Here is a 15,234-nt window from a genome sequence, read left to right on the forward strand (position 1 = left end):
GTGGTGGGCAGGGAGGGACAGGCCCCAAGACAGAATGCAGGCTGCAGGCTGTGGCCCTGCACACTCTGAGCCACTCGTAGTGCCATGTTCGCAGAGCATGTTTTGTTATTATGTCTATGAGTGGGAGTACTTTTTAATGCTCTAAATAACTTTGGAATTACCTTTAGATAGCTGTAAAACCATCTAGACTAGGAAACTTTAAAAAATCTATTATAATTCCCTTTCTAATATGTTCTGATGTTATTTATTGAGTCTGTTCTCTTTCACTTTTTAAATTTTAGTCATGTAAAATCTCATTAGTAAGATGTCTTGCCATTGGATTAATCCAGTTGTCCTTGAGTACTGGTTCCCTGTCTAATCCCCATTCTCAAACGTGTGCAGGCCAGGGCTAGTGCTGGGGTGTGGGGATGGAAGATTTGGAATTGACCACCTACTTGGGACTTGTTCAGTTTTAGAGCCTTTTTCACTTTGTGAGCTCAACAAAAGGAGCAATGTGAAGCTTTCTAGTGCTAGGAGAGAGCCACCATAACATCAGTCTGTCCTAGGGTCCAACCCCCATAGAGCCTGGCTCATTGCCCTTTTTTCCTACCCCACCTGCAGTTGGTATTGAACATCTTGGTGCATAGGCTTCCCTCCCTCCCTCCTAGGTTCTGCCAAGAAAGTAGAACAGCTGATGGAGCAGCACCACCTTCAGGTCCTGGATGTGCCTGCTTGATGCCAAGTCATGGGAAGATTTAAAAATATGGGTTTTCATGAATCTTGCAATAATGCAGCCCTGTATTTTATGAGATTGAAATGTTTGGACCCTATTTATACATTATGATAGGGTTTTGTGGTAGTCCAAAATTTACTAGGAAGTCATCCATTTCCTTTATATTTTAAATTTTGTTGCCATGGACTTGCACATCATCTCATTTTTTCAGTCTTTTTATTTTTTGTGGCTGTAAATCTATTGCATTCCCAGTAATGACACTTGTTTTTTCTCTTTCTGAATTAGACTTGCTATTGTCTAATAGCAAGTTGGCTTATTTGATTTTTCAAAGAAAACTTATCCTTTCAACTATTTTTTTTTCATTTATTTTTATCTTTAATTTGTATTGAATTCTTCCTACTTTTTCTTGGTTTGTATTATTTTCTCAAATTGAATCTTGTAGTTTATTTTCAATCTTTTAAACAAATATATTTAAGACTACAGATTACCTGAATACAGGTCCCATCTAAAGTGTAATTTTTATTACTTTTTGATCTTTGCTTCAGGCTTCAGGGCTGTGGCACGGTTTTGCAAGTTGTTAACTACACAAGGGCATGGCTAAGAGGGCTAGAGAGGATAATCTGTGCTTCTCTTCCCAGAAGGCTGTCTTGCTCTGGTGAGGGAGTGTGTCTGCTTAGAGTGGGGGCTGCCTTCTGATAATTTGCACAAAGAGGCTTTCTTGCCAAAACAAGTACCCCCAGGGCTGCATTCCACAAGGAGGATACCTTTCCCTAACTTGAGCACAGTGGCAGTCCTGCCAGGCCTTGAGGGGCATCTTTCCCTCCTATGCTGCTGTCTCTTGCTCTCTTCTGGCACCAAGGAGAACCTAGTTCTGTTCCCGTTGGGAACTCGGGAGTAGAGCCTGCAGTTTCGTGCAAATCAAGCACCAGGCATTCAGTAAATATAAATGTTTATTTTCATTTTTCATCTAGGCTATTAATTTACTAAAAAAAAAAAGTCACCATGTACAGTGAAACAAAAGCAGAAAGTCTTAAATCCCACCACACAGAAGCAACTACTAGTGATAATCCTACACATCTTTCTAACCTCTAAGATTTAAAAATTTTTGAATAGGTACTACATGCACTGGTTATAAAATTCAAAAAGGACAAAAGGTATCCATTTCCCTGCTCCCACTTAATTCTCCTTTTCAGAGACAAAGAACTATTACCAGAGGTATCCTATTTGTCCACACGTTTGTATGTGTAGATGTATATTTTTTCCCCTCACAAATGGTTGCATTCACTACCCACTGCATCTGGCTTTTTTCACTTAATAATATACTTTAGGGATCTTTCCATATCAATGTATTGCCTTATTTTTAAATAGTTTTATGGTATTTTACTGTTCTATCCACAATTTATTTAACCAATCCTAAATTGATGAACATTTGGACTGGTTCAGTATTTTACTATTATAAACAGTGTTTCAATGTCTATCCCTTACATACCTCTTTTGGCATTTGAGTAAATCTATAGTGTAAATTACTGGAAGTAGAAATGCTGGATCAAAGGGTATTTAACTCTATTAGAAATTGCCAAGCTGTCCTCCACAAAAGTTCTAGCATTTACATGTCTACCAGCAGTAAATAAATGGCTAGTTTTTAATGAATCATTTCTTTACATAACTGAAATTATACTGGCTATACAATTTTTAACTTCACATTATATCAAAAGTATTTTCTCACATCAAAACTATTCATAAGCAATGAAAAATCCTTTAAAATTATAAATGTTCATCATAGAAAGATGACTTTATGGATATATATCCTTCAATATATATATTTATTTACAGACTTTTGTTACGTGTATATATTTATGTTTTATTAAATAAAAGTTAGATTGTACCATCCCTAACCTTTTTAAGATTCAATGTACCATGAGAAGATTTTTCCTTGTTAGTAAATATGCTTGACTCACTGGATTTTTCTAATTTTGCTATTTTAAGTAATACTGTGATGATCTTTGTATATATAATTTTGATTTTTAAAATATTTCCTTAGGTCACAGAGTATGTGTATTCTAAAAGCTCTTATTGAGAACTGCTGTGCAGAAAGGCTTCAGTGTCTGTCTTCCTAGCAGCAGGATAGGAGTCAGTCTGGTCCACCACATTCTAACCAGTGTCAGTGGCTTATTTCTTTTCATGCTTTCATATGAAGGCTATTAGGAGCTATTGACAAATTTTTAGTAGACAGATAATAGTGAGATTTGCATTTTTGATCCCAGCTTTAGGGCCTAATAGCCTAACAGTCTCATCTGGCCCACAGGAGGCATTCAAAATATTGGTGACCCTCAGCAAAGTAGAGCAAGTATGGGTGGTGAGCTCTAACCAGCAGGTTTCTCTAACCTGTGGCTATGGAGACAGCAGTTCAGAACTTCATCTGACCCACACAGGGAATACTCAGAAACAATGCAAGGTCTTTTCTGTGTCAGGCTTTCGGTTTATTCTAGTCCCTCTGTTTAATGCCTACTTATTCTTTAGATCTCAGAATACCTGCAGCTACTCTTTCCTGCGCATTTACTGTGTGTCAAGTCTATACTGTGTACCTTCAGGCATCATCTCTCCTGAGGCTGGTACATGATTGTCCCCCGTTTTGCAGATGAGAGAATGGCAGCAGAGAGATGTTAAGCACCTCGCTCGCGGTTACTTTGCTGGTAATTCTGGCCTCATACCCAGGGTTACCAGTCTTCGGGGCCTGTGTACTTCACCACTGAGCTTCCCTACCTCAGGCCACTTGACTGGACCATTAGCTGGACTCTGAGAAGCTTTTAAGATAGACCTGAGTGCTTTTGTTTACAGCACAATTTTAAGACATCAAGTTCTAGAGTGTTTTTTTAAAAAAGGTCAGATTTCTTTATTTCCTGCTTTCCCCAAAAGACGGAGAACTGCGATATTTGAGTGGAAGCTCATTGAGCGTAGAATCCATATCGTATTTGTCTCCACGTGAAACAGTGCCCAGCACAGTGATCGCAGCTTGGGTGCCCCAGTCAGTGACTACGGTGCTAAATAGAGCAAGTTTTCCCTATATTCAAATCTGATACGTAAACCAGAGATAAATCAAAGGAATTATGGTTGAACTTTCAACATAGACTGTTCTTGTGTATGTGTTTGGTGAACCTGCTTTGGAAACGAATACTACAATCATTGCAGCTGTGAAGTGATTTTAGAGCACTTTTACATTTATTTACAATAATAGATTCTGTGGTAGGTGTTAGACATACATTGTGTCATTATGTACATTATTTTTAAGAACTTGAGAAGCTAGCAGGGTAGCTATTATTGTCTTTGGGTTAATTGTTTTTGGTTGTTGTGCTTTTTTTTCCCCACAGGAAGAAGCTGAAGTTTAGACAGCTCATTGGCCTATAGGGCCTCCCTTTTATTAGGGTCTGACCAGTACTGATGAGCAGAGTTCTTGGAGGCCACCTTAGGTTGGGATCTCTTTTGGCTCAGGGAGAAAAGCCAGCTCCAGACCAGGTCCTTGGGCTTCCTGGTGTTTTTTCTCTTTGTTCCTTGGATCAGAAAAGGCTTCCAGGCTTCAGAGGAAGTGCAGAGAGTTGATTCTCATGTACCGGGAGAAGAACACATAGAGCTGGCGGAACCAGAGAAGCTGGCTGCGGTGGCAGGACATGGCTCTCTGGAAGAATCAAAGACTAGTTATGGAACATTTTCACTGGGGCAGTTTCTGTAACTTCAGTTCTGTCTTCCTCCCAATAACACACCTCATGCTGTTGTCTTGTCTGGCTTCTTCCTATAACCTGCAAACCTCTCTGGATTGGCTTCCAAATCACTACCTCCCTTCTCCCATCTCTACTTCTTCCCCTGTGATAACAGCAGATGATGCTAATGCCAGTTAGAGCAGTCTCCACACATTATCTCAATTTAAAAAACCCTGTGAGTTAAGTACTATTATTATTAACTGCTTAAAAAAAAAAACAGATGAGGAAACTCATCAATCTCAAATAGCTAGTAGGTAGTAGAGCTGACATTTGAATTCAGAGCCATCTGATTGACTCTGGAGCCGACATTCTCCACCCTCCTTTAATTCCCATCCCCCTTCCCCTTCCACCCCTGACCTATGGATGTTGCCATTTCCCCTTAAGGACTGGATCTCTGAAGGCGGGGCATCTCCTCCTACACGCTTGTGGCACACACCCGGGGTCTGGCTCACCCAGTGCACCGGGGCCAGTCTGTGCCTCCACCTGGGGCGTGAACCCAGGACCTTCTGCGTGTGAAGCAGACGTACTAACCACTACACTATGGAGCCACCCCCTGGAGCTTACATTCTTAATCACTTTGCTCTACTACCTCACACACATAACACATACAGGGATGTTTTATGGGAAGCAAGCTAGATTATTCTCAGACTCCTCTGAATTGGCTAGTCTGGGAAGGTACAATCACAATTAGAAGAAGGAAAAAGGATGGTACACATAGGTATGGATTCTCCTTGCCACCTACTGGAGGAAATGTTTATTTTCTTGTTCAGATCTGGTGCTTTTAAACAGTTTTTAAACAGACTAGATCATAGCAACTGATTTAACTATATATAAACATATATAAATGTTTCTTGCTTTTTTTTCTCTAACAAAATTAACTTGCCTAAGTTAATATCACTGTAAACTTTCATCTAAAGAACTCATTTTATATTTACTGTCACAACATACATGGCTTTAAAGATGTAAGTACACCTGTGATAATCACAAACTTTCAATGATAAAGGGAACTATCACCACAGGATATATTCAGGCAAAATAATATGCAGACTGTTTCAAAAGGAAATATGACTAAATTTTTTAAATAAGAAATTATATGTAGAAACAGACAATGGATGAACTCACAGAATAGTGTTAAAATTTTGAAGACCATAGTAAAAACGTTCATTTTAAAAAAACCTTAAGAGAATGGATGAACTTTGTAGTACAAAGACACTTGATTTGTCTACTTGTAACAGTTATCAAGTTATAAGCTTCCCACATCATGCTGCCCAAGTGGCCAATGTCTTTAGATCTAATCTTTCAATCACTTTTTAGTACCCATTCAATAAGATGGGCACTTACAGGAGTTATATATTTATTGCCAATTTGATTTTTTACAAACTCTATTTTTCTATTCCTTTTTGTTCAGATTTTCTGAGAATATTACAAAATATCAAAATTGTTTCTACTCCTCCCTCTCCCCACTTGAGAAACATTTTCATTACATGCCTTTCAAAACTATGATTTTACTGGTGTACAATACTGTGTCATTCACCTGCTGAATATCAGTTCCTTTTTTGGCTATCACAAATTACAGTAATGAACATGCTTGCACATAAATCTCTGGATACACCTTTGTTCGTTTCTTTAGGATATAATTCTAGAGATAAAAATGAGTAGGTCAGAGTAAATATAAATTTATTGAACTATATAAGTAATACATGATCATTTTATAAAATTTTAAAAATTAAAAGGAAAAACTCACCTAAAATCCCACCATCCAGAGGTAATCAATATTAATATTTTTGCATGTTCTTTGACTTTTTTCATGTATATGTCTGTGTAAAAATGTATCACACTATATATATTGCTCTGTAATCTGTTTGTTTTCACTTAATGTATCAAGAATGTCAAAAGTACAATTTCTGAGAAGATTTCTGATGTTTATTACTGTTACTTCCTAGAAATGTTATACCAGTTTACACACTTATTTCATTTAATGCTCCAACAATATCTTCTATCATTTGGTCTTTTCCACTTTGCTACCAAAATGGTATTTTTAATTGTAGGAAAAAAACACAATATAAGATTTACCATCTTAGTCATTTTTAAGTGTACAGTTCAGTAGCCTTAATGATTCACAGGGCTGTATGACAGATCTCTAGAACTTTTTCAAATAAAATTCTATACTCATCGAACAACCCCCATTTCCTCCCCCAGCCCCTGGCAACTACCACTCTACCTTCTGTTTCCATGATTTTGACTGTTATAGATATCTCATATAAGTAAAGTCACACAGTATTTGTCTTTTTATGACTGGCTTATTTCACTCAGTATAATGTCCTCAAAGTTCATACATGTAGCATGTGACAAGATTTCCTTTTTTTTTTAAGCTAAATCACACACACACACACACACACACACACACACACTTTCTTTATCCACTCCCTTGTCATGGATATTTGGGTTGCTTCTACTACTTGGCTGTTGTGAATAATGCTGTGATGAATGTGAGTATGTAAATAACTCTTTAAGACACTGCTTTAGATTTCTTTGGATATCCAGAAGTGGGAATGCTGGATCATATGGTAATTCTATTTACTTTTTTATTGTTCTCAACATAATTCAAGTGTTCTGACCTGGTTAAGATGAGGCATTCATTTCATACTTCCCGTTCCAAAAACAGAGCAATAATAGAGAAAAATGCAGAGAATATAAAAAAGACAAGGATGGGTCAAAACTAAGACCAAAAGCACCATGAATGTAAAGAACACAAACACAGATGTGAGTGGCTAAAGTAGAGGGCTGGATGGCTCATGGCCCAGGAGCATTGTGGTGGCTGGTAATTCTGCTTCTGAAAGGGACTCACTGAAGGGACAGGGAACCCAACCATACTGCTTGGAGCCAGGAACAGTGCTCCCTCATCTGTGAAAAGAGAATGGGTAAGTGTTGCCAATCATGCAGCTCCCAGCAAGCTGAATGCCTTGTGATCAGCAATGAACCAAGTTACTTGCTGGCTCTGTGCCTAGAACTGCCATTAGAGGGGCCTGTTATGGCCTTCAAGCACCTGCAAACTCTAGATAGGGAGAGCACAGAGGAAGAGGGAGATAAAACTCCCAAATCCAACAACAAAAATACCTTCCCCCTAGTTTGCAAATCAGAGTTCCTGAAGACATGAAGGAATTTAATACAAAGAAAGCAAGGTAATATTATCAGCAATCAGACTTTGACTATATCTAGATGAAAACAGTTTTCTAGAATAGCTTGTCAAAGACTAAAATAATGGCATGAAGGACATTCGAAGATCTAAATAGACGAATAACAACTTCCAAAAATAAGAAATTATGAAATAAAAAACCAGAAGTGAAAGAATAAGTGGACATAAAGTGAAAAATTGGACATTTCAGAAATGAAAACAAAATATGAAATACAGAAATAATTCGAGAGAATAATTAAAGAGACACAAAGCATAGATTAAGAGGCCCCAAGATATATTTCATAGGAGTCCAGGAAAAGAATATAGAGAACTTCACACAAGTGATATTTGAAGAAATAATAGGTAAGGATTTTTCAGAATAGCTAAAAGACAAGGAAGGACCCTCAGTTGGAGAGTACTGAGCAGAATAATACAAACAAAGCTACCCAGACATAACAAGATTGCAGAACCCAGAAATACATAGAGAATCTTAAAAGCTAACATAAATGAGATTAACTACACATGAATAAGATTATATAGATAGCGGGCTCCTCATCAGCATAGATGCTACCAAAACATAAGGCTATCACAAATTATAGTAATTACATCTTTAGATGGGAGTTACATCTTCAGACATGCTTAGGGAAAGTTACACACAAAAACTTATTTCCAGCCAAACTCATTCAAAAGATAGGACATGCAAACATTTAAAGGCTAATAGAATTTGCCTTCCTTAGACCCTTGCTAAAAAATTGCTAAAGCAAACATATCAGAGAAAAGAAAAGAACCCGGAGGGAATGTGTGTGATATGAGAAACAACACAAGGCCAGGAATCAAGTATGTATCAGTATGTAAAACATGCTAAATTTCTGTGGCAGGGAGGACATTCTTTGCCAAATGCTTTGAACTTTATAGCTATGAATGATATTAAAATTTTTATAACAGCTGAGAGAGGAAGAGAAGAGTGGGACTGTGGAAAATTTGACCAATCCAACAGAACACAGGAAAAGGGCAGGTGGTGGTGGTGGGGATATTAAACAGAAAATACAAGATAGTAGAAATAAGTCCAAAAATATCAATAATTACAAATAAAAATGGGCCAAATATGCCCACTATAAGGTATTTCATAGTGGGATTAAGAAAAAAAAAATTCGACTATATGTGGCTTACAGAAAACATCTAAAAATGACAACACAAGGTGGAAAATAAAGGCATTAACAAAATGTAGATACTAGCCCAAAGAAAGCTTTTGTAGCAATTTGATATTAAAAACAGAATTTAAGGCAGAATCACTAATAAAGATATTATTAGATAATAAAAGGAATATTCTGCTAAGAAGATTTAACAACCTTGATCTTTGCGCACCTGAACACAAAGTAAAAACAAAGACAAATGTACAAATCCAATGTGGGAGACCTTAGTATACTTGTATCAGAAGGTAATAGATCAAAATGTAGAAAGAGTAGTTAGAATACAAAAGTTGTGACCAACATAAGTACTAAGCTTGATCTACTAGTTATATCTAGAATCTGAACTGCAACAAATAGAGAACATACATTCTTTTTAGATAAACATTAACGTTTACAAAAATTGATCATGAACTAGGTCATTCACTAAGGAAATCTCAATCTTTAAAAATTAGTATTACCCAAGGCACATTTACTGACTACGAAGCAATTAAATTATAAATCAACAGTAAAAGGATTACCTACATATTCTTATAATCATAATCGTATATATGATAATATATATCAGATAATCATATATATAGTTCTCATTATTCATGGTCGTTATGTTCGATAAAGTTACTGCAAACACTTGAATTAGTCAACACTGCACCATTGTTCCTAGGGGAAATTAAGGTTTAGGTTCTTGTGAGCTTCTGGATGCAATATTTTCACCAACAGATCAATACATAACCTTGTTTTATATGTGTTTCTTGTTTAATATTATAGTATTAATTTATTAACATTGAACTAAACTTTCAAGTCCAAGAAAATTTGAAGAGCAGAGTAAAACATGAATAAAATTGAAGGACAGAAATAATAAAGAACAGAAATGAACTATCAGAGAAATAAGAATTAATGTTTCTGCTCAATGCTGCATTCTCAGCATCTAGCAAAAGTGCCTCTTAGTAAATAAATGTTTATTACAGACAATTTAGAAAACAAAGCTAAGACCCCCTCCACCCCACCAAAAACCTCCAAACTTATTGAGTTCTCTCAGATTTACTCATTGCTAGCCTTCTCTTCCTGGTGGATTTACATCAATGCGGGGTGCATCTGGAGACAAACTGGAGTGATTTTCTTCAACCTGACCTCTCCCTAATTCGATGGTTCTTAGAATCACCTGCCCAAACAACATAAGAGTTTTTACCACAAGGGCCTCACTGGGCCTGGTTCTTCCTCAACAGGCAAACTGATTTGTCCCATTGGCTTTTTACAGAGGATCCTGGTCTTAGACTTGAACTGGGAGCATGGCTCCATGTATAATAATGAAAAACTGGTAAACTGAAATGCCCAATAATAAGAGATTTGTGACATATCTTATGTACTCCACACAATGGAATATAGGCAGCCATTACAATTTAAATACTTAATGACACAAGAGAAAGTGGACATATGTTGTTACATTGTAATCCCATTAAAAATATAAGAATATATATAAGTATATGTATATATATTTATATCATACTCTTTATAGAGGATATAGGCCAACATGTTAACAGTGATTACCTCTGAGAGGTGGGATCGCAGGTAATTTTATTAATTATTTTAATTTTGATGCTTTTATGTATTTCCAATTTTCTGCAATGAGCACGTATTATTGTTTACTTTTTAAGTCGTGTATTATTTTTAAAATCAGAAAAAAAAGTAGAAGTTCAAGAAAATCTATTACTGCTAACACTTGAGGACAGACGCTGAACTGCTGTGGATGGTCTTTGGTTAGGGCCTCTGCAGTGCTGGGGCTCTGAGGAGCTAGGAGGCCTGGGGCACAGACATGGAGTTGGGTTGTCCAGGAATTTACAGTCCTCACCTTGGCCCTTGTTACTTCTTTGCTGGTGAGCACGAAGAGGACGTCGCAGGTACCAAGCAGAGAAAAGGGCAGGTCCAGGAGGGAGAGGTACTTGCGCAGCACGCTCACAGACTGAAGTGTGAGCACAGGGAACCCTGGGTGGGAGAGCGAGAGACAGGAAAGGGAGAGTGTGGTCGCTTCTGGGAAGATTCCCCCTGCGCACCCTACCTGTCTGTTGAGGCTCTAGGCAGTGGCCGGGGACTGGCCAGATTACTCTGTGGCACCAGAGCTGCTCTTTGCCCATCATTTTCACGGATGAGAAGTGTGAAAGGGCTGTAGAACACCTGGCTAGCTGCCCTCTCCCTGCAACATGCTCTAGCAATAGAAGGTTGGTTGCTAGTGGCTGGGATTTGGCTCTTTCAGAGGCAAGGGAAAGGGGATGGAGACAGGAGTTTCTGTATTGGGAGGCCAGAGACCTGCTTCCTGCTCTATTACTAAAGAACTGGCAGACTTGGGAAAGTCCCTTAACCTCTCTGTGTCTCAGTTTTCTCATCTGTAAAATGGTATTGATAGTGTGGGACCTGCCTGTCTCACAGGGATGACATGTAAGAATCAAATGAACTATAGTTATGTTCCAAAGACTGCACAGCTTGGTAAACTCAGTAAGCCCACTCAGAAAGGGCATGCACTACTTGTTTTCTTTTGTTTCACCTTCATATCCCTCCTGCCTGTGAGGGATGTATATTATCCCCATTGACAGACCAGAAACTAGCTCATAAAGGTTAAGCATCAGCATCACACAATAAATGGTCAAGTGGGGTGAAATGCCACCCTTTAAGTTAGGAGGAGTTTTTACCTCAGGCAGATTAATCCATCGAGCACCCATGAGTCATTTACAACCTAGCTAATTAACTGGGGAATGGGATGAGTCTGGATGGACAGACTGAAAGAACACCAGAGGTAGAAAAGACCTATGCTGTGATTTTGTGTGTTGGCTGCACAATGGAGTGCCCAGATATGTGCCTAAACATTATTTCTCGGTGTGTCTGTGAGGGTGTTTCTGGATGAGATTAGCATTTGAATCTGTGGGCTCAGTAAAGTAAAATGCCCTCCCCAGTGTGGGTGGGCATCATCATAAAATCAGTTGAGGGCTTGAATTGAACAAAAGACAGAGGCAGGGAGAATTTGTTCTTTTCCGCCTGTTTGAGCTGGGATATTGGTCATTTCCTGCCCTCAGGCTGGGACATCTATCATTGGCTACCCTGCTTCTCAGGCCTTTGGAATGTGACTGAATTATACCACCAGTTTTCCTGGGTCTCCAGAATGCAGACAGCAGATCATGAGACTTCTCGGCCTCCATAATTGCATAAGCCAAGCCCTTATACTAAATAAATATATTCTTAATAAATCATATATAATCTTTTATTGGTTCTATTGGTTCTGTTTCTCTGGAGATCCCTGACCAACACCCCCAGCCTCCCAGTACACCCAGAGCCTGGCTGGCTGGCTGGGTACTCATCAATGGATATAACTCGATTGAGACCTGGGGGGCCCTCACTGACAGAAACACTGAGCTGAGTCAGGAAGTATGTAGCCAGTCCTTCCCCTCACCTCTGCTTGGCCTAGCTTTCTGTGTATTTATAAATTTCACCCTAATAAGTTTCCTTACCTAGAGGCCTTTTGCAAAAGGGACAGGCTTACCTTTAGGTAACTTCCCTTCTGAGTGCAGGGTCCTGGAGGAGGGAAAGGACAAGAGTGAGAGTAAGATTTTCTTTCAGTTAACAGAGTATGGTTCCTCCAGGGAGGTTTCTGGGTAGTTTCTTGTGCCACATAGATTTATGGGATTCTATACCTCTGGGTACAGTTGAAGGGACCTTACCCAAGAACAGATAACCTGGAGGCTGGTCAATGGCTTATGAAGTACCCTGGTTCAAGCTTTACCCATTAGAGATGAAGGTAACTGCAGTATACTCTTCAAGGATTTTCTTTTTTGAAATGTAATGTGAGTAACATGGGAGAATATTTTTAAAATATCGACATTTCTTCCCTGATTGTTCCTTTCTCCTTTTTGACCTGTTCCATTCTCACCTCTGACAGTTAAGCCATTGTGTGCCTGTGCCCTAAGAGGAAGAGGGAGGCAGGTCTCTGAAGGATTTGTTGTTTTGAAAGCTGTGGGATGGAAGATGAGGTAGGTAGTCCCTACTCTACCCCTAACACGTAGATATACATATGAATATGAAAGGGATTCTTAGGAGTAGAGGTAAAGGAAGAGAAATTGGGAGAGAATTGACAAACTAAGGGCCTAACCCCAACAGAGACTGGAGAAGTAGAAAAATCTGAAAAAGGGATCTTGAGAACAAAGGTGACTTGTCCTGCACTCTGGGAGAGCCCTGGGGATATTTTGAGTTTGGGGTGGTCAGGATCTCCAAGGAAAGAGCTGAGAATGCAGAATCTAAGTTAAGGAGAGAGGTGAGCAGTGGAGAGAAACACCTGTGCTGAAATCACACACTACCACTGAGGAGTCTGCATTGAGAGGACTCTGGGGTTGGGGAGGGAGCCCTGGGAACAGGAGCACAGAAGGGCTTTCCGGTGGAGGGCAAGCAGGAAGAGACAGTAGTGGCCAGAGGAGCCAGAGAAGAGAGGACAAGCTGGTGTGAGGCAAGTCAAAGTAGTATTTTAGTGAGTAACAGGCAGGGTCAAATGCCATGGAAAGGTCAAGAGAGATGAGAACTGAAATAAACCTTGGGAATTTAGCAGCTAGGAGGTGACTGTGGAGAAAACAATCTTAGTAGATTGGTGGGAATAGAAGGCAGGCCAGAAGGAAGGATGGCTCAGAGGACAAACCTTATCCCCTTGGCATTTCTACTTGGAACTGCAGTAGTTGCAACTTCAGGTGGCAGCGCTAGGTGATGAGTAGAGACAAGCACTGAAGGGAGGAGAGCCGTGGGTGGAATGGAGACTTGAGTTTGCTGTCAAGATGGGGAATGGGCAGCTGAACCTGCTGGGAAACTATGAAATGGGCTTGGGATGGAATGCTAGGCTGGGGGCTGCATCTTCTAGGAAGTGTTTCCTGAAATTTATATAGCGGCTGTGTGGTCCCTGAGCATCTCATCTCCCCTCCTTCTGTGATGTTGCTTTGGTTTTCCTTGCACCTTCAACAAGCAACCATGTATAGCAAGGCGAATAACAAAAGAAGAAAAGGGCCAGAAGGACACCTGGAAAGGAAGCGGTGAGGAAGACAGTACTGATCATGTACTGGATGCTGCTCTGTTAGCTGCTTTGTATCAACATATTTTATTTCTTCAGAACAACCTGACAGATTAGGTGCGAATATTCTCATCTTTTGGATGACAAAACTAAGGCCTGAAGAGGTCATGCCATTGACTCCAATTTACACAAGCTTGCTTACTAATGGAAAGTGGCAGTGAGGTGCCCTTTAGAGCATTAGAAAAGGTGACAGGAGGTCTGAATTCTAGTTTCCGCTTTGTCTCTGGGCAGCTGTGCAGCTCTGGATAAAACACTCTTCTTTTCTGACTGTGCCTATTCTGCAAGGACTGCAGGAAACGATTCTAGAGCCTTACCCTCCACTATGACTTTAGGTGGCCACAGATGGATGTCACTTCTAGGTAAAACTGCCAGCCTCTCTGGTTTCAGATACGGGAAGGACACAATTGACTGAGGCTGAGAGGAGGGGCCATACCTGGGAGAGGTGGGGAAAGAGAAGGAACAAGTCCAGTAAGAGAGGGAATGGATATTTGAGGATAAGAGCCTAGCAGTGGTCAGGGCTGAGTGGATGGAAGATGAAGTGGTAAAATTACAGAAGCAGATCTCTGCTTCTAGATGGAGCATAGCTACCCTCAAAACAGCTGTGCTGCCAGTCAGGGAACTTCCTGAGAAAACCATAAATCTAAACCATGTCTGAGGAAAATGCATATGGGGGATGGGGAACTCAAACAGGAATGAGAACTCAGGGGCTTTATGGAAAACAATGTAAGATGCTAGTACAGGAAGACTTTTTTTGGGAGGGGGGCGTTGACAGGTTCCTAGGGGAACTGGTAACTGTGAACTTCCTCAGGAGTGTTGCTGTGGGGGCAGTGGAGGGCCATAAGGTCATTTTCAAAGGAGCATGGACTTAGGCATATTAATAAATTGTTTTATCTCAAACACAGTGACCCTCATTAGTGTATAGAGGACCCAGAAGTATTACAAGTCTGTGACATTCCAGCCTCTTCCAAGGAAAATGGCCCCAGACAGTTCTGTCTGCATAAAGCTGTCCCTTGGGGTTCCCTGCTGGGATCTAAGACTTCCTCACTTTCCCCACTTCGGTGGCCTCAAGTGCCCCCAAAACCCTGTCTGTCCAAGTACTCTTGGTTTATTTGTAACAGACCCAATCTGGCCTTTTCTTTAGGGTAGCTCCGTGAAAAATGACAAGGTTCAGTGTGAAAATGGAATGAGGTGGATCCACTATTCTAGGTCTCCATGGGGCTGGGTGTCCACTCCAGTCTTGGAAGCCCAAGGCCTCAAAGTAACCACATGGTTGGTTGGGAAGACCACTCCTGGGCTACCTCATTTCTCCC

The 15,234-nt window shown here is 39.9% G+C and overlaps 1 protein-coding gene and 1 non-coding gene across 9 annotated transcripts in view; both read right to left on the bottom strand.

The window, feature by feature from the left end:
- The window catches only part of PIGL (phosphatidylinositol glycan anchor biosynthesis class L), an 83,894-nt gene that overhangs the window by 15,764 nt on the left and 52,896 nt on the right, over window positions 1-15,234 (bottom strand). For 4 of the 8 annotated variants that reach the window (XM_011359000.2, XM_011358997.2, XM_011358999.2 and 1 more), the window contains exons 5-6: window positions 12,359-12,390; window positions 10,679-10,812 (exon numbers count right to left, since the gene is read on the bottom strand). In XM_011359000.2, coding sequence (XP_011357302.1) covers window positions 10,679-10,812; window positions 12,359-12,390 — 166 coding nt within the window. The other 4 variants (XM_011358998.2, XM_011359001.2, XM_023529993.1 and 1 more) reach the window with 4 other exon arrangements.
- TRNAV-CAC lies at window positions 4,942-5,015 on the bottom strand. Its single transcript has one exon. It is a non-coding gene; the product is annotated as a tRNA-Val (tRNA).

The sequence above is a fragment of the Pteropus vampyrus genome, unplaced genomic scaffold (genome assembly GCF_000151845.1).
Source record: "Pteropus vampyrus isolate Shadow unplaced genomic scaffold, Pvam_2.0 Scaffold44, whole genome shotgun sequence".
NCBI classification, from domain to species: Eukaryota; Metazoa; Chordata; class Mammalia; order Chiroptera; family Pteropodidae; genus Pteropus; species Pteropus vampyrus.